The sequence below is a fragment of the Bidens hawaiensis genome, unplaced genomic scaffold, assembly GCF_021521415.1.
Source record: "Bidens hawaiensis isolate Kalapana, Puna unplaced genomic scaffold, B.hawaiensis_p1.1 tig00016270_1, whole genome shotgun sequence".
Taxonomy (NCBI): Eukaryota; Viridiplantae; Streptophyta; class Magnoliopsida; order Asterales; family Asteraceae; genus Bidens; species Bidens hawaiensis.
In genome coordinates this window covers 84,126-104,242 of record NW_027492488.1, presented here as the reverse complement: position 1 = coordinate 104,242, position 20,117 = coordinate 84,126, and the positions used below count along the sequence as shown (strand labels likewise).

At 32.2% G+C, this 20,117-nt stretch overlaps 1 protein-coding gene across 1 annotated transcript; it reads right to left on the bottom strand.

Annotated features, from left to right (window-relative positions):
- Positions 1 to 8,329: 8,329 nt before the first annotated feature.
- On the bottom strand, positions 8,330 to 11,237 carry LOC143551164 (uncharacterized). The gene is made up of 5 exons (XM_077041661.1): positions 10,846 to 11,237; positions 10,481 to 10,539; positions 9,761 to 10,405; positions 9,132 to 9,282; positions 8,330 to 9,049 (listed from the first exon to the last, which is right to left on the bottom strand). The coding sequence occupies exons 1-5, from the start codon at positions 10,994 to 10,996 to the stop codon at positions 8,541 to 8,543; spliced, it is 1,515 nt and encodes a 504-aa protein (XP_076897776.1). The 5' UTR covers positions 10,997 to 11,237; the 3' UTR covers positions 8,330 to 8,540.
- Between the last annotated feature and the right edge of the window lie 8,880 nt (positions 11,238 to 20,117).

Below are 20,117 nucleotides of genomic sequence, written 5' to 3'. Positions count from 1 at the left end.
AATTTTGTACACGACCATTCGCCTTCGGATGTGGCAGGAAGCTGCAATTCGTACTGGTCACAGCCTGAACATGATTACGGTTAGCCATCATACCATTTATCAGAAAACTCGTATTACGTTACCCAGGCTTCGTGTCAGTTTAATACTGAAGAGACGGATTCCGGTAGTCAACATTCGTACCCCTTACCAGTAGAGGAGTCATATCGGTCACAACCAGAATCGAACCACATTCGTGATACCGCTCAAGAGACTGGTCACAACGAGTACGCCAGACATATTTCTGGTAACAAAGATGACGACGACGGTGATATGCATCCGAGAGGCGACGATGTCGTATAAAACGAATAACATACGAAACCATACGTTTTGTTAAAAAAAGATAGATTTTGTAATTAGTATTTTGAACGCGTTTTAAACTTGACGTTATAACTGTTTCAGTTTTTTTCTTTCCGTGAGGAGTTGGATGCAAGGAAAAGAGGTCGGGAGCATGGGTGTGTTGTTGTTGTCCAACGGTCTAGGACAAACGCCGTGTATCTTGGATGCAATCACGGTGGGAAACCAAAACTCACGGCGACAGTCAGGCATACCGGCAGTATAAAGAAGGGCTGTCTGTTTAAGCTAAAAGGAATGTACCACTAGGGAGGTGATTTTTGGAAGCTTCAGGTTGTAAACGAGACGCCTAACCATGAGCCGTTCGTCTTTAAGGAGGTTCACACGTATCTAAGGAGAATGCTCGAAGAGGATGTTGATATGGTTGCAAGGTTACACATGGATGGCTTGAAGACGCAAAAAATTTTTACACTTTTACGCAATAGGTTTCATGAAACCTACGTTTTTTACACTCTTATAGAGAAGTTGGAAAAAGAAAATAAAGTTGGCGATACCCAATGCAGGTTCACGTTTTTGAATTTGACTTCTTACAACGGATGTTTAAAAAAGTTTATTAACGTCCTATTAAACCGGGTGCAGATATCTAAAAACTTCCTGAATGATAACGGGTTCGTTTATTACACACGGGAGAACCTTTCCACAAACCGCGTGGAGGATGTAATCTTCAGTCATGATACATCGTTTAAAATGTGGCGTGCGTTCCCCCATCTGTTGTTGATTGACACGACGTACAACACCAACATGTACAAGTGACCGTTTGTTCAGCATATTGGTGTGACATCGATGTCGAAGTCGTTCTGTATCGCGCACACGACTCTATTTAGGGAATGCCAAATGGATTTCACATGGGCCCTTATCCATCTTGACCTCTTTGGCAAGTTTTCTTGCTGCAGAGAAAGAAGTTCCACATATCTTCAAACCTCCGGAGATGAAATTGACCGTTTGCACATCCAGCTCGTCCTGCTGAAGATCCTGGATCCTCGAGTTGAAGAAGATTCTCTGATCGGTCACTCGAGTAGTGGGGATGAGCGGTCTTCTTTCATCGTCTAACTCGAATTCTTCTGCGGAATAACTGACTCACAACAAACATGCAACAACAAACGAGAAAGAATAAAGAAGAGTCAAATGCTAAAATCGTCCTAGAGGTTTGTTCATTTTTGCTACTTTCATCCTAAAAGTTTTCTTTTTGCAACTGGACCCTTAAGGCTTTACAAATCCTGCCATCATTAACTACGTTTATTTTTAACGTTAAATGAGGGAAAATTATCTTTTTACATATTGATTATTTTTATTTTGTTTTAAACCTTTACAAAATAAAAACTTTAATAACATGTGAGGGCAAAAGAGTAATTTCCATCCTTTATTATTAATGGATAATAACTTTAATAACTAAACACAGACCTATCATCTTCATCTTCATTCCTCATTTATCACACCAAAATCCACCATTGAACCACTATCACAACCACCAAAACTCTATATATTCTTCTTTTCTAGTTAGAGTCATCATCATTGCTGGCTACCAACACCTTTTCTGGCAAGCTCCGGGCAAATCTCAAACACCATTGATTTTCCGGCGAGCCCACATATTCATCAAATCATACATCTGCACACTAATTTAGGATTTATATCACATCTCCTTCAATTTCCTTCCAGATCGACCTCCATTTTCCCTCTTTTAACCCTAAATTCGTAATAGATTTCATTCAAACTAATTTCGGATCTAATCCATGCCTGAAATTCGAGAGTCAGACACGAAGAGAGGGAGACGTTGAGACAATGGGTGGCGGCTATTAGTTAAAGTTTCAGTTTGTCGAGATGGTGGCGGTGTTATAAAATATGGATTCATTTCAGTCTCGTCGGAGAAGACGACCGGACATGGTGGTGTTCTACCAAATCCATCTCCTGGACATCAAATATGGATGTTGTGGTTTTTGCTAAAGCAGCGATCAAAAACGAAAGTTGTGCCTTCAAGTTCAGTCAAAGTAGACAATGACGGGAAAGGGGGTTGATTTGGTGGAGGTCACGGTTGAGAGAGAGAAAAGGAGTTGGTAGTGGTGGTGGTGGTGTAGAGAGAGAGAGAGAGAAGACGTGAATAGAGAGAGAGAGACTACAAGAAAATGAGGCTACTGCAACCCTGGTAAAAGGTTACCTTAGGTCTTGAAAAGGTTGCATTAAGCCTAATGCAACCTTTTATCAAAGGCTGCATTAGGCGAAGTTGCATTAGACCTAATGCAACCTTTTTGTTAGATAATGCAACCTTTTTCAAAAGGGTTACATATATTATTCAAATGCAACCTTTTTAGGATGCAACATTCTTGACATGCTAATGCAACTTTTTTACCTTTAAATGGAACTTTTTTTAACACACAAATGCAACCTTTGCTATCTTAAATGCAGCCTTGTTTTACGTCAAGTGCAACACTTGCTTAAGATTTTAGTTACAATAAATGTAACCTTTTTACAGGAAAATACAACTCTCTTGGTCATTGTTTGAAATACTAACTTTTTGATTAATACTCAATGGTATATCATCTACACCAACATAACAAGTACTTTAAAAATAATTAATAACCAAATATCACAATTTGATATAGGTCCAATGTCAAAATAATGTTGTCAATTACAAATATAATAGGCAAAATAAAAACCTTCTACTCATCTCTAAGATCTTGAAGTACTCTGGCATCGAGCTTCTCATTTGCATTCTGCATCATAGCTCCAAAGTTTGCTCATTGAGTGTTAAAATCTTTACGCGCAACTTTTAGCTTAACTTTTTTCCTTTGATGATCGTTTTCGATTCTTTTCACATTTCAAGTGTTTGTGTTTTTCCAACTTCAAGGCTCACCTTATATTTTCATATTGCTTTGAAGATTTAAAGTATTAACAACTTCAAAAGGAGTTCCCTTCTTCCTTCTTTCCCGAGCTGCCGTAATCCTCTCTTGTGAATGCATATCCCATGATTCTTTTACCTATAAATTCATAATGTTAAATAATGTATAAGAAAATAACATATATTAAATTATTATTATTATTATTTAACCATCAAATAACTGCACTAACCTTAAGGAAAGATACAAGCTCAATTCAGTTGATCACAATGGAGTTAGGAGGGACTACTGGTAACTCATGCTAACCAAAACTATATTCTGGTTGAACACATAACTTGAACAACAATTCGTTAATTTGATTTTGCATATTCTTCTTTGTCTTTGAAAATTTTCTTCATAACCTTTATGTCTTTTGTAACATGTCTAATAGTCTTCCTTGAAACAAGCTTCAAGGTAATTTGAAGTTTAGCATTTTCTGGAACTCCACTTTCTTGTTTACCCTTCTCATCGAATCCATCTATAACCAAGAAAGTCACTTTTAAGTGATAATTAAACAACCAAATAATTACAAGCCAAGTTTTAGAAGCTACTGTAAAGAATAACCTTTTCTTGTTTCTTCATTCTTTTCATAGAGCCTTTGACACGTAGAGCAAAAATGTCCTAAAAAGACATTAGCAATTTAGCATATAAGCAATGAAGCAATACATATTTATTCATAATAAAACATAATATTTGTGCATAATATAACAGAATATTTATGCACTTTCTAAGTAGAAAGATAAAATTAATCTTTGTCATACAACATATAAAAGACTCACTAAAGCATGAAGCATACAATCAAGATTTCTAAACTTTACGGGTAAGTCCAATCACAACAAACTCATTTTCAAGCTAGCATTGACTTTAATGGTGATTGCTACTATAACATTGATGCCTACAATATGCATAAAACTCCATATAACTATTAGCTAACTCAATGTTCCAATAATCCAATCAGTCGCTACTTCACCATTACACATATATTCATCCTACACGTCTATATATCTTGAAGTTAGCTTTCAAAGACCTAAAAGAAACAATAACAAGAAATTAATAAAAAATACTGACCATTGGAGATTTGGATTCTGAAAGGATTCTTTTCCAAATTAACTTCGGCAACATTGATCAGTTTTGCAACCACCACACCATACACACTGTCGAATCCTCTATCGGTAGCCACCAAACCTTATCCCATCTATGTTCCTCATCTTCTTTCTCCATTGTGGCACTGCCTACCAGATTGATTGCATTTGTGGTAGGTCTCACCACCAATAGCTTTTCACTTTCCATTGTTACATTGTTTGATAGCTCAAATTTTGCTCCTAAAATTTGAATGAAATTAACAGGTGTTAAGACAAGTTGGACTTACAAATGCAGGCAACTCTTTAATTTGTAGGTTCTACCTCATTAGCAACATGAGTAATTGGATCCCTTTAGACGTTGTAAGCCAAATTAAAGACACTGTAGCCCTTTTGGTGTTGTTTATGTATATAACTTGAATTAGCAACCATTAAAAAAGCTAAGGTAAAACTTTACTTACCAAAGATAGATTTTGTGACCTAAAAGTTTCTTCATAACTTCAGTAAGTGTGCAATCATCGAGAACAATTTGAGAGGATGTCATAAGCGGCGGGTATTGAGGTATATTATAAATTGAATTAGTATTTTTACCTTGTGCATTAAGTCAATGCTTTTCTTAATAAAAAATAATTTATTACGTATAATGGTTCAAGGCATGCTAGCAACTCTGTTGTTGACAAATTGCAGTTACATAGATCAACAAATCAACAGTCCTAACTAGTAGCATATCAGGTGCATAATTACATTTACATTTGAGGAACAAGAATTTGGAACTGAAAGTTATCTGACTAACAGTTTTAATATAAAAAATCCTAAACTTCAGATTAAGGTTAAAAGCTTGAAACATAATACAAGCAACTAAAGATATGGTTGTTCCATATTCTTATTTGCAAGGAGAATTTTTACAGCCTTTAAGGCACCTAATATGAAACAACAATTCATATTTTCAAATAAATAGAATTTGATCTCTCACAGTGATTTAGTCGAACACTTTGCAATAATATCAACCAAAAATCCAAAACTTAGGTTAAATAACACTAACAAGTAGCTAGCAAAATGTAGTACAATATATTGTAAAAAAAATCAAGCATACGGGTATAGTTGGAGAGCAACATATCCAATGTCGAGCAGAAGTAGAACATTTTAAGGAGAGAAGATGAAATCGATCACAAACAAACCTTCGAGATCTAACGATGTACATCTTATGGTAACTGAACAGCTTCTGGTCACTAATGGTTGAAATGAGTTAAGCGGTTTGAGAGGAGAGAGGGAAACTGCCGCTCATCTTTGGTCTGACATCGGTTTGAGAAAGAGAGTGGGAAACTAAAAACATTATTTGCAAAATTGAACGGATTTAATTTACTTTTCAATTATAAATAAGTAGTGGTAATGAGACTAAAATGTCCTCACATGCCATGACTTAACGAGATTTTTGGTAAAAGACGAAAATCAAATAAAGATATCTTGTAAATGACACCGCCTGAAAGCAAACTTTTTAAAAGACCTGATCCGTAAATGAATTGTGTTTATTGGACAAAATTTATAATTCTTTCTTTTGTAAAAGCTAATTAGTCCCTCTAAAAATTCTTCTTTTATAGCACTTGTAAGGATCCGTCAACACAATTTTAAGTGCCCTCTAAAATTTCAGTTATTTTTCTAAACCACACTAATGTAGTTCCTATTTTACTTATCAATAATATAGTAATTTAAGATAATATTTAGTTTAAGATCTTAATAAAATTGTATCAAATACCATCTGTAATTTATGATGATATGATTAATTACAACTTAAAATACGATGCATTAGCTAAAGATAAATTTCATTAATATGTGTGTTGTTTTCTTGACAATCATTTTATATAGTTGGTATCCTGTATCAAATGTTGACATTAGACCCCTAACCCGTAACGGAAAAAACTATACCAATTAACGGTATTGTATCGGTAACGAAATAAACCAAACCAATACTAGTCGAACAATGCCTACCAGTGATGTGATAAGTCAAAGCGATTCCGACCTAATAACATTAGTACCGAAATCCATATGTCCACTCTCCAGATCTACAATTTCACAAATACCAAACCAATATTAAGTATTAACATAACCAAACGTATTTTTAGCATTCTGTTTAAGTTTCTATGTTTCTTTCTTTCATTTCCCCTTTGTTTGGTTAATCAACTCTTTGGAATAGTAATCAAACTTTTAAAAGTCGTTTTCATACAAGATATGTGTAATTTCCATGAAAACTTAATTGATGGTTGACATTAGCGTTTTTCATGGATCAAATATGATACATATATTCTTGTATTTGTAGATTAGATATTCTAGTACAATCCAATAATAAATATTTGCAATGTCAAGAAAATTAAACATATTCAAATTTAGGTACTCAAGTCTTGTGGACTTTGATAGATTAGGTGTAAAATGTGACGTACGTGCAATCTTGGTTACGTTATTATCATTAAAATGTCAAAGGCAAAGCCAAACGGGTACGTGTTTAAAGTCGTAATTATTTGTAATCGTTGTATACATATAAAGTTTTAGACGTTAAAGAATATGCTTTTTGGAATATAATATGTAATCAACAATATAATACCATCCTCCCATTCATCATGTTACACTACATCAAATGATAACCTTGTAATTACTAAAATATATGAATTCGATATATGAAGAAAAAGGATACGCGCTTCAATAGTTTGGTCACAAAGACTTTAAATATTATATTTTCAATATAATAAATAAGAGAGGCGCGATAGAGAGTATGAGATCTTACTTTTATCAATTTAACTTTCAATCCAAAACCTTAAATATATATGTGCCCGGTCTTTTAATCTTAAATCCTCCTAACACACTGGACTTGCTTAGTGCTGGTAATGATTGTTCAGGAATTAGGAGAAGGAACAAACTTCAGTTGGTGTTTTATTTGGTTGATTTGGAAAGCTCGAAGCTCATACTCTTTTGGAGAGATGCCCGATTATTTTTTAAAGACAGTAAATGAGATTATACGTTTTCGTTTCATTCAGTTGAGTTAAAAAACATATCTAAGTCATATGATTTATTTTAATAGAAGTGGTTTTGCTCTCTGAACTTTTTTTTTAACTTGGACTTTATAACATCTTGGCTACTTTTTTTATTTGTTATATTTTTTTTATTTTATACACTCTTATCTTCTTTTATAGAAAAAAAAAAACTTACTAAGGTTATGTATAGTGAAGGGACTACAAAATGGGGTGTTTTGTATTATGTGATACCCAGCTAGCAAATGATCATTTTTGTTTTAAGGGTGTAATGGTGTTGTACCCATATATATATATATATATATATATACATACATCTCACAAACACAATATAATAATGATAATAACACAACACAAGCCGGCGAGAAAGAGTCCCCCCCCCCCCCGGTATCGCCTCACAAATCGCTGGGTTGGGGGGGGGGGTTGTTTGCGCCCTAAGTCGCCCGGAATCGCCCAAAAACATCGTCCACTACGTTCGGCCTAACAAAAGTACTCTAATGATTACTATTACGCTATTATAAACTTACCACAAAAATGAGTTCAAAGATATTTATATCTGGTAGGAATGTATTCATATATGTTTCTTTGTTGAAATTATAATTCTGAAAGTAGTGAAATACGTATAACAGTAATGCATAAATTTTATTATTAATAAAATTCATCTATTATCTTTTATTGCTCATGTCTTATGTTTTATTTATTTTCATATATGTAAGTTTTATATATTTTGGTAATAATAATTACAATAAAAACAATAAGAATAATAATAAAAAAAGAAATATAAAAAGGAAAACGTATATAGAAAATATATCTAGATTTCTCAATTTGTTTTGGCAGTGCTAAGTGTGAACGATTGAGTCGGTTCAATTTCATTTTTTTCCAATTTATCGGTGCATGTGGAGGTTTCGTGTAGCCTTCAATCACCGTATATACATACTAAATAAATATTTTTAAATTAATCATTTGTAAATAAAATATTAATACGTAAACGTTTCTATTAAATAAATAAAATCATCAATAACTTAAATATGTTCCACCTTAATGAATAAACACCCTATCATCTCATTTATACATACATACATACAGATCTCATATCAAACAAAAAATGACCAAAACACTATAATAATAACTACAACACCTCTATAATACTAACACATAAACAACTAGTAAACCCGACCCGATCAACCAGTCAAACCGAAAGTCAACACGGCTTCCATGATCAATTCTTGTAGAGTTTCATCCACCACTTCGAACACAATATCATTTTCATCCGATAAAGTGTCGATCCAACGTCCACATTTCGCTATATCCCTCCTCATAAGATGATCTAGCGTCTGTTGACCAGCGGGTTGACCATTATGCCAGTCAACTTGTTCAATAACCACGTTGACCACGTCTTTTTCCAATGAAATGGGCTTAATCTTTGAGGTGATTAATGTCATACGCGAATGTAAACTGACCAACACTTCCTTAACACAATCATGCAGGAGTTTGTTATGGCCACACGATGATTCGGTTTCTAAAAAGTCCTCCCAATTTGACTGAGAAAAGTTATATGCATCATGAACATACGAAGTAATAAATTTCCGGTCCTCTGGGAATATATTTAAACTAGTGTTTCGTGGTGAAGATGAAGTTTGTGAAGAGTGTTCTTCGAAATCCAAACGATGCGGTTGAATTTGAAGCTCAACTGGTGATAATAATAAGATAAATGTTAAAAGATTTGCTTATAAAAGCTAATAAGAAGTTCAACATTTCAAATCTTTGCATACCAGATTCAATGGTGCTTGTTGGGCTGCAGCTATTATCTGAGAAAAATGAATCGAGAACAGAAACCGGGCTTGGATTCTCTCTGAATCGATCGTTATCCATGTTTTCGGATTTGCACTCGCCTTTTGGTGAAGAAACATCTAATGTAAATTCCTGTAACACAAATGTTCACAAAGATTAATGGCAAATCATAGTTTATCTAGGAAAGGTTAATATTAGGTAATTAGGGGTGTGCACGAAACCAAATTAACTGAATCGTAACCAGAATGACCGACATAACCACCAAACTTAATATAAAATCGAAAAAACTGACTTGAACCGAATTTAAGTAATTTATAAGAAATTCATAGATGGTGTAGTCCAAATGTGTAATAATCTTAAACATTAAATAAAAAAAAATTTATGCTCACATTTATTATTTTGTGCCATTTTTTTTTTATTTCAGCTCAAAGTTTTCAACCCAAAATCCCAAATGGTCAAACCCAAAAAACCAAAATTGAACCAAGCACATTGTGAAAAGAAAAAACTGAAACCGAACAGTTTGCAAAACCAAAAAACCAGATTTTCAGTTTTTGGTTCGATTTGACAACAAAACCGATCAATGCATATCCTCAGTTAATATTAAGTTTACCATTTGAGATCCTTCAATGGACCCAATGTTTTGTGAGTCCGAGTCCAGTTTCAACCGGCTCGAGCCACTCAACGTCTTCTGCAAACTTCTTGCCATTGACTCATGTTTAGGAGACGATAGTAGCACCCTCTCCAAGGTTCTCGACACTCGTTTACTTGAAGAACTCGAAGGCTCACCCAGACCCGCGCCCTGAGCGATTAGCCTTAACCGCTCAGCTAAATGCCTTCTTGCCTCCACAAACACTTCCGGTTCTCGCTTCAAGATTTTAGAACCACTTCCATTAACTTCACCACATGGTTTCATCTTTTGAATACTCTTCAACTTCTTTGAGTTCTTCAGTTTTTTCCTAACATCATTAAACGAAACATTCGTGTCCGTGTTCGTACGCTTAACTATCTGTTGCTTACTTGTCGAGCCATGACGCATGTGCATATACGAGCACCGGCATCCTACATCATCCACAGATTCTACAACGCGTCGATTAGGCTTCAAAACCACAATAGTATCTACAATCTTATTATTTTCCTTCTTCTTATTCGGGCTTTCATATCGCGATTTTATCTTTTTCCATAAAGATTTCTCCGTGTCATTCTCTCGCTTGTGATTTGATTCATTCGCCCTTGCGGTTTTCTTCATAGATTCATTCTGAGCAAAAACAATACTATTTTTAGAAACTAATTAACTATTTTAAGGTTAAAGTTTCAATATTATTGTACTTACATTAATGCTTCTAAGTTGTTCATCAAATGTCAGCATTTGTACTTGGCTTCTTACATGTCCTGCAGCAAAATCAGTAAATCACAACTTTTAGTTTGACTTTTAAAGTCAAAATCTTATTTCCAAATTCAAAATTTATTTGACTTTCTATACAATTTTTTGTACAAACTTTTCCATTTTAAAGCATACAAAATAAATTCACTTGGGTCAAAAATATTTTCTCATAAAACACCTACCAACTCTTATAAATTTAAGATTTTATATCAGTAAGTTTGACTTTAAAAGTCAAAGTCAAAATGATGCAAATTACATCTCAATTATGCAATTTTAAGCAATGAGAAGACACTATGAACAAAAACTGAAGTCACCTGGAAGACTCTTGCTCCTGTGGCTCTCATCTAGCAGCAGTTTCTGTGTCGGGCGGTGGCGGTGGTGGTCAAACAGGCCACTGAAAGTCCACACACAACCAATCTCATTTGGCTCAACTGTGGGAGGATATTTAGGTGATTTTCTTGCCATTGATGGTTAAAAGCTGGAGTATTAAGTTTTAAGTGAAGAAACTCAAGTTACATATGCTTTGTCTGACATGAGTTCATTAAATGATTAAATGGTAATGATGAAGAGGATGATGGAGATAACAGAGGACCCTGTTGCAGAGGCAAAGGCTTAAAAGATGGAAGAAATTTATGACAAGAGAGAGAGAACAAAGAAGAAAAGTCCAAATTTTAATGCTCTTAATATTATTATTCTGAGGTTTGGTTTACTTTTCTTGTTATGGATATCAGAAGGAGATCAGAGTTCAGAAGCATGGGTGTTGTTTCCATTATATTGTATCCATTTAAATTAAGATAAAATTATTAAATAATATTTTTTTATTTATCTCTATGAAAAATAAATGATGAATAGTATACAAGTTACATATGCTACTGAACTTTTTGTGTTTTTAACATAAGCTTAGGTGTTTTCATAAGCATATGTATATTTAGGGATTACGGATAGGTTATTAGTGACTCTTATTGGAAGTGTTTGGGTGAGCTTTTAAAACTTGCTTATTTACAATTTGTTTGTTAAAAAGTAAAAGATGTTTGGTAAAACAACTTTAAAAGTTTCAAAATGAAGCTTTTCAAAAGTAGCTCTTGCTTTTAAAAAGCTAAATTATAAGCTCACCCAAACACCCCCATAGTCAATGCAGGATGAACGGGTTATCCTGATAATCTTTGAATTACTATTATATGTTGTGTGTTTCTTACCTTAGGTGTTGTTTGTTTTTCAAAGGTAAAATGTTTGCAATTTACTAACCACATCTGTAGACATTTGTAGAAGAGGTGAACTAAACACATGCAGTCTGTAAGAAGAAAACTGTTTGTTTTTTAATGTCTGTAGAATACTAAAATAAGCTGGTTGTGGTATACGAATGGTAGTAGCACGTGGTGGTGGTGGAGGACGGTGGGTGGTGGTGGTGGTGGCGGATGCTAGGTGGTGGGTGGTGGGTGGAGGTGGTGGCAGACTGTGGGTGGTGGTGGAAAGCGGGTGTTTGCAGGTGATGGTGTTTAACCCTCTGTAGACCTTAAGATCTTAAAAGTGAATGGGCTAAGTCTGCACCAAGATGAGTTCGCGCACATGATTTAATGAAACGTCTTCAAAAAAGCAAACAGCCTCCAGATGGCATTGTTTGCGTGTGGTCAACGTGATGCAAACAAAAAAGCATACACAAACCACATTTAGAAAGAAAAAAAAAACAAATAGCACCTGAGTGTCGTGTCTTTAGCTATATTGATGCATTGGTTTGTTAGATTATTTATTACTTGGTTTAGTGAGTTGCGTTTAGATGAATCATTTGCGAAACAAAAACTTTTTAGTTGGGGTCATCATAAGTTCTTTAGTATACTTGATACAGCTAGGACCCAACTCATGTTTTATTTTCTTAAAAAAATAGTTTTTATATGTATACTTGATAAAAGTGTAAAGAAAACAATGCATGAAAATGTATATTAACATGAGAATCTTTCGTACATACTTTAGGGTTTTTCTTCACGAGTCTTGAAAATGAATTTTGTATCTTGCGTTAAAGTTGTAAATAATGTTGTTAATAAGTGGAAATAGTCAATCAAAGACTTAAAAGCCACATACAAACATGGGGTTTAGCTTTCACCACAAAATGACTAGAAGCTGACAAATTCATAGAAGCTGACAAATTCACGTCCTTTTTTAGCAAACCTATTTTTAATTTATATTCTGTAATGATCCCTGAAATTAGTATTTTCAACCAAGTGACAAATTGTTTTTTAAATAAATAATAATGTTTATTATTAATATAATAAGCTACATGGACCCGTGACTATGATATCATCGACCAACTATACATTTTTTATATTCACCTTCATTTTAATGCCAATAGATTATGTGGTGGCTTCAATAATCCGTTTTGATTGTTGAACAGGTCATCGATCTTTAACAAACTATTGACTGTTATTAACCAAATTATACGTTTTCTCTTCTTTCGTGTTGGTAACGAATTACAAGATCATGTACCCAAACAACCGATTGTAATAAAGAGTTTGTAGTAAACTATACTTTCTAAAAAAAATAAAAAGATACATATTTTTGGCATTTTGCCAACATTAATCCTCACAAATTTTTAAAAATGTATTATTATTATTATTATTATTATTATTCATTTATAAAATACATATAAATATAAATTCAGGAAGTTTCTTATCTAATTTTTAATTTAGTAGATTAACACCCTTAATTTAACAACATACCAAAATAAATAACCTAACTTATATTTTCTACAAATTATATTTTTCATTTTTATAACTTAATAATCTAAAAATACGTTTTTTCTAAACAATTTTCAAAATATTAAAATGTTATTTTTATTTATTTGAATCAAAGAAGTTGTAAACCCCATTATCAACACAATAATAATATACTTTTATTTACATTTATATTTCAAATTATTTAGCATTTTTTCATAATTTTAACGACATACCTAATTTAAAGAATTCTAATATTAACATTAATTTTTTTTTCTGCAACTTAGAGTTTCAATTAACTATAGAAAGATCTAATTAAAATAGAGAGATATGTAAACGGGCAACAAGCTGCGCCGCCACCCTCTTTTGGATGACCAAAGTATGTCTCAAATTTATTTTTAAGGAAATAAAAATATATTTAAGGAAATAATCTCAAATTAGCTTTAAAAGCCAAAGTATATCACACAACTAGTTTTTCTCCCCCGTATTACGGGGGTTGTTTTATATTGTTTGTTTAATATTTATTTATTTTTTGAATTTATAACTTTTTTATTGTATGAAAATTAATAATATACTTATGGTTTGATAATATAAATTGTTTCACAAATAAATGAGATGTTATAACCCGGTTTAAAATCTATATAGTTTTGATAAGACCCAAGACCCTTTTATTTTTTACTATAAAATTGGTTTTTTTTAATTATAAATAATATTTATGAAAGTTAATAATATACTTATGGTTTCATGAGACCCAAAACCCATTTATTTTTTTTTTACTATAAAATTGGTTTTTTAATTTAAATAATATGTATCTTTTTAAATAAATAAAATATTAATTTTTAGTATATCCTATTTTATAGGATTTTTACATCAATAATTTGGTGAGAATAGTTTTTTATTTAATGGGATGTTATAACCCGTTTAAGAAATATCTGGGTTTGGTAAGACCCATACCCATGAATTCGGGTCAAATGCATGAGAAACCTCCATTTAAAAATCAAGCAAATCTGGTGACTCTAAAAAAAAGGGGACGACTACATCGCGACACGTAGGATTTTTATGTTTTCGTTTATATATATTACTAGTTTTATCCCCCGTATTACGGGGGTTGTTTTATATTGTTTGTTCTAATATTTATTTATTTTTTGAATTCATTTTTTTTATTGTATAAAAATTAATAATATACTTATGATTTGATGATAAATTGTTTCACAAATAAATAAGATGTTATAACCCGGTTTAAAAGTTATGAAATTTTGATGAGACCCAAGACCCGTTTATTTTTTTTTTACTATAAATTGGTTTTTTAATTATAAATAATATTTATGAAAGTTAATAATATACTTATGGTTTGATGAGACCCAACACCCGTTTATTTTGTTTACTATAAAATTGGTCTTTTAATTTAAATCATATATATATATATATATATCTTTTTTAAAATAAATAAGATATTAATTTTTAGTATATCCTATTTTATAGGATTTTCACATCAATAATTTGGTGAGAATAATTTTTAATTTAATGAGATATTATAACCCGTATAAGGAATATCTGGGTTTGGTAAGACCCATACCCATAAATTCGGGTCAAATGCATGAAAAGCCTTCATTTAAAAATCAAGCAAATCTGATGACTACAAAAAAGGGGGAAGCGACCACATCGCGACACGTATGATTTTTATGTTTTCGTTTATATATATTATAGATAGATTTAAAATTTAAAAACTCCCCTTATATGGGTTTCTTTATCTTTAAATTTTAACAAAATTTATTCTATTAAAGTTATATTATATCGGGTTTTTTTTCGTTTTTATATTACCTTTTTAGAAAACACGTGTAGTCTTAAAGAAACACAACAAAAGATAATGTCAGTTGTTCAATTAATATTTTTTATTTGAATTGTTGTAATCAGTACAGTATGATAACTTTGTATCAACAGTGCATGATAAATATGATGTTAAATTATATTTTTGATCATTTATTAAATATTATATTTTAACCAATTACCCGTTTAGTGCACATGTATTAAACTAGTTTATTTGTAAAACATGTATAAACTTGTAAACCAATAAAACCTTTTCAAATATAGCCCTCAAATGTCTTTATCCGTTTGAATCAAACAATAACAAACACCACAGAATACATAGATATAAGAAAAACAAAAATAAAATCCTATATTTAATAAACCTTGTAAATTAGGTTTGAAATTATTCTAGTAGGTTGAATAAAAATGGCTCAAATGATAGATCACATAGCTGGGAAGATAAGATGCATCAACATATAATTTTAAAATTAACTTTTTATTGATATTCTTAGGTAGATATGAAATTAACTTATAATTATATAGGTCTGGTTTTCTTACATAATTTAACAAATACCTAATTTTTCAGATGGGACAAAGAGGTAGGCGAAATTGAGTAAATAAAACAATGGAAATAATAATAAAATAAAAATAATAATAATGTATTTGCTCAAGGGCAAGTTTTGTCTCAATATGCATCTACACTTCATCTCACAAAAATCTACATGGATTGGTGATTACTCTTCTATTTAATTAATTTACGAAATAACATTATTTTATAGATTGATAGTTGATATATATTTACTTACATATCTTTATACTTTCTATTATAATATTCAAGATTACTTGTGGAAATACAATAAAGAAAAACTAATGTCAGAAAATTTGATTGAGCGATACGTAAATTCATTGCAAAAATCACTGTACCGTACAAGGAATTTACCATCATATCAAACTTAATTTTGATACTATAGGATTAGTTTATTTATTCTTATATTGTTTTCATAAATTTAACATATATTCTCTACAAAATTTTAAAAAATATTGAGGTCCTGAAATCCCAAACCACAAAAAAGGATCCACCCCTTGTGGTATACTGGTATGAGAGCCACGTCTATACCGGGTTATGATTTGTACCGGGTTATGCATATAGCACATGAATAAAATTTATGTTAAGATTCCATTTTAATTATATCATTATAAAGAATGCTATTGTTTTTCATATATAACAACAATTCATCTAAATATACAAAATTTTTAATATTACTATTCTTCTAATATTTTATAAGTTTCAATTATTTGACATAACATTATAACTATATTATTTTCATAAGAACGTTTAAAATTAAAAAAATAAAAATAAAAAATCGTTACATCAAGAAAGGGAATTTGAGACATTATTTCTGTCCCATGTGAGAACGCATATATTCAAACTTAATAGATTTAATGATATGCAAGTTGAACCTCGAGAATTTAAAGCTTGAAAACAATTTGAAAGAAAAAAAAAACAGATGCTTGCCTTTACAATTTCAAGTTACACATATTAAAATGTAGTTTTTTGTCGTGGGAAATTATCATTTTACTAAATTTATAAATTTAAATCATAATAATTTAATACGTAAAGACACTTTATATTCATTAATCACCTCTCTTGTACATACAAACCTACGAATTAAAATAGAAATTGTATTCGATTCATAGTTTGTAAATCTTAAATATTTTAAATCAGTGAGTTTATATAGCTGGCTTCTTGTTGGATCTCTTTTACAAACATATACATGTGCGTATCTGTACATATATATACGAGTCATGAGAACATGTATACATGTTAACGTACGCAGCACCGACGCACACTTAGTCTTAGAATCATATGAGAAACTCGACGTCCATTAAAAGTATGAAAATAGTATATTAGGTTTACAAAGTTGTATATCAACTTAAGTTAACTCTATTAATGCATAACTTTGTGAATACGCATAAGTGAATGTACGTAATGTTATGCGGTTATGCCAATATAAAGCTAGCTAATGCACAAGCTCTCAAACAACTTCTAATAAATTTTATCTTCTAATAAAAGAAATATGTTAAGAGGCTAGGGTGTGAATCCTCTAAAAATCTACCTATACTATTGAAGTACAAATGTCATGTTTCTATTGATTCATAACTATATTTTCATATATATTAAGGTTTCTCAAATTTTATTGGTAAATAAATAATTCAAAAGTAAATAATATTACTCTACTGACACTTTATTTAATTCATATATTAATGTTAATTAATGTTAATGATTATGATATCTACCTATCACTAATTAATTGTAAGTTATTACATGTAATGTTTTGCTTTAAAATATCAATATATTAAAATATTGGTTAACATTTCCAAAAGTTTTTTTATATCTATTCAGAAATACAATAACTTTTCAACCTTCACTTAATATGACTTAAATCTCAGACCAATTTCCTTTAGAAATGATATATTTATAAAAACGTTATATTTTTCATAAAGTGTGTCCTTTCACGTGTTTCTAATTCTAATGTCAATAGCTGACAAATTCAAAAATATCTTATATATTATTAAAATGCATTTCTAGCTTTAATGCCTACAAATTGTTTGTTGAAATATTTTTGGTCTTCAGTCTAGTGTATGTTATGTACTGTTTGATATTATTTAATTATTATATAAAATAAAATACATTATTGGTTTTTCGTCTTACCAATTACAAACTAAATGTGTTTACACATGCATGTGTACATGAATATAACAATGATTAGTTTTTGAGCACATCAATTTATCAGTTACAAGTATATGATTTTAGTAATTTGTTACAATTTAATTACCAATTTACGTCAAAATATGATTCAAACTATTTATTTTCACACAGTTGTAAATACCATTATTAGTACGTACTAATTATTATTTATTAATAATTTGTAAGGCCCCGTTACCGGTGTCTCACTTTTGGCGTTGGATTTACTCATAAACACAGTTCTAAATATCAGAGTTAATTAAAACTTTTACGGAATAATATAAAATCAACCATTCGTTACAAACATCCATTACTTGTCTTTTAAAACATAACGTAAATTTATAACATTCAAAACATCAAGACAAATCTTCAGATGCCAGCCTCTTCAATCCTGCCATGTGTCCATCTCAAACCAACTGTCTCAATATGTTAACCTGCGTGCATACTAAAAGTCAGCTACGCTGAGTGAGTTCTAGTTAATAACTTACTTTACATACACATATACGTGCCCGAAGGAACGCGTTACATACATAACATGTTCATCATTCATCCATACACATTCACAGCTAACCTTACATTATAAAGGGCATTTCACCCTACATACCTCGGATATTATTAGGGTCCGGTCTCCCTTCATCCTCGGATATTATTAGGGTCCGGTACCCTCCATCCTCGAATATTATTAGGGTCCGGTCTCCCTCCATCCTCGGATATTATTAGGGTCCGGTCTCCCTTCATCCTCGGATATAATTATGGCCCGGTACCCTCAATCCTCGGATATTATTAGGGTCCGGTACCCTCCGTCCTCGAATATTATTAGGGTCCGGTCACCCTTTCTTCCATAACTCCATACCATACCTTTTTATATACATAATCGTAAGTTTCATACGTACATACATCATTCATTCTTCATATACGACAAATATATCATCAAACCAATACCTGGCAGCATATGCAATATCCGAAGATCGTTCACGTACTGACAAGCAATCATTCATACCTTTCACATAACACATATATGGCATACACTTATCGCTTAGGATAAGTGTATTAACTAATCACATCGAGTATGCACACAACCCCGAAAACATAACAAGGAATGGGGCTAGAACTCACCTGAATGCGGTTACGTTCACCGTCTATGGTTATTCCTTTCTTGAGCTATGCACGACTAACTGTATAACAATTACACGTATCAATTTAACTATCACTACCCTTATCGCGTTTCTAGTTTAATTATTACCCCCAACGAACAGGGGTCCAGGGGCAGCGCCCCTGGCAGCGGGATTTTAGGGGCGGCAGCCTCTAGCGGGGTCCAAGGGGCAGAGCCCCTGGCTGGGGTTAAGCTGTCAGGTCAGCTTGGAAAAATTTTATTTTCATTAACTGTCTTAACACATTTTCCATTAGGATTTTAAATTATTCTCTAATTCGTTAACTCATTCTCTATAATGAATTAAGCCTGATTCGTTATCTGATCATAGCCTGATTCGTGGTCTAATTCGTTATCCGAACTTAACGAATTGGTGAGTAACAAATCACCTGATTCGTTATCTGATTCGTCATCTCACATGATCTGATTCGTTAGATTAGTTCGTTATCTTAGTTCGTTAGCTACTTCGTTATCTTGAATTGACTTGATTCGTTATCTTAATATAATGAATTGGGTGAGTAACGAATCACCTGATTCGTTATCTTGGCATAACGAACTAGGTGAGCTAATTCGTTATCTTATCATAACGAATTGCATTGATCTTATCCAGACTTTGACTTAGGGTCAAAGTCAAAATTGCCAAGAACACAAATTAGTCAACATATACCAGATCTGCAATTAAACCTTCGATTCTCAACGAAATATCACGATTTAGGTATCCATGAACTCGGAATCATAGCGCCTACAAACCCTACGTGTCAAATTGGCCAAACATTCGTGTTTAAAGGGTGCGATTTGAACATATATACATACGGCTCGCTTATCCAATAATTAAACCATCAAATGTTATCGAATTCCAGTAAGGTTTGATGCATTGGGCTCGTTTTTACCATTTAAACATAGATCTAAGATTTCTGGATATAAACGTACCTTAAACGAGTCGGTTCACGAACACGAGCTGGTCTTGATGTAGGTTCGGTTCGTTTCAACGTTCTAGCACCAACAAGCTCGCGTTTTCGACTTCGGATCTTGAGTCGGGATATAGGATAGTGTTAGTGTGTGTTTTTTATGGTGTAGGTTATGGTATAGAGATGGATAAAAATTGAAAGGTTTAGGGTTTAATGGGTATTTATACTCCTTTAAGCCCATGGACCTGAGGCCCATTCCATCTCTTATTCC

What these genes read in the sequence shown, in the direction of transcription:
- LOC143551164 (XM_077041661.1), bottom strand. Translation starts at nt 10,996, where the DNA reads ATGGCAAGAAAATCACCTAAATATCCTCCCACAGTTGAGCCAAATGAG. An exon ending in CCATTGAAGGATCTCAAATG is followed by an intron (nt 9,283 to 9,760) that starts GTAAACTTAATA and finishes TTTGTGTTACAG; the next exon opens with GAATTTACATTAGATGTTTC. An exon ending in AACAAGCACCATTGAATCTG is followed by an intron (nt 9,050 to 9,131) that starts GTATGCAAAGAT and finishes TATTATCACCAG; the next exon opens with TTGAGCTTCAAATTCAACCG.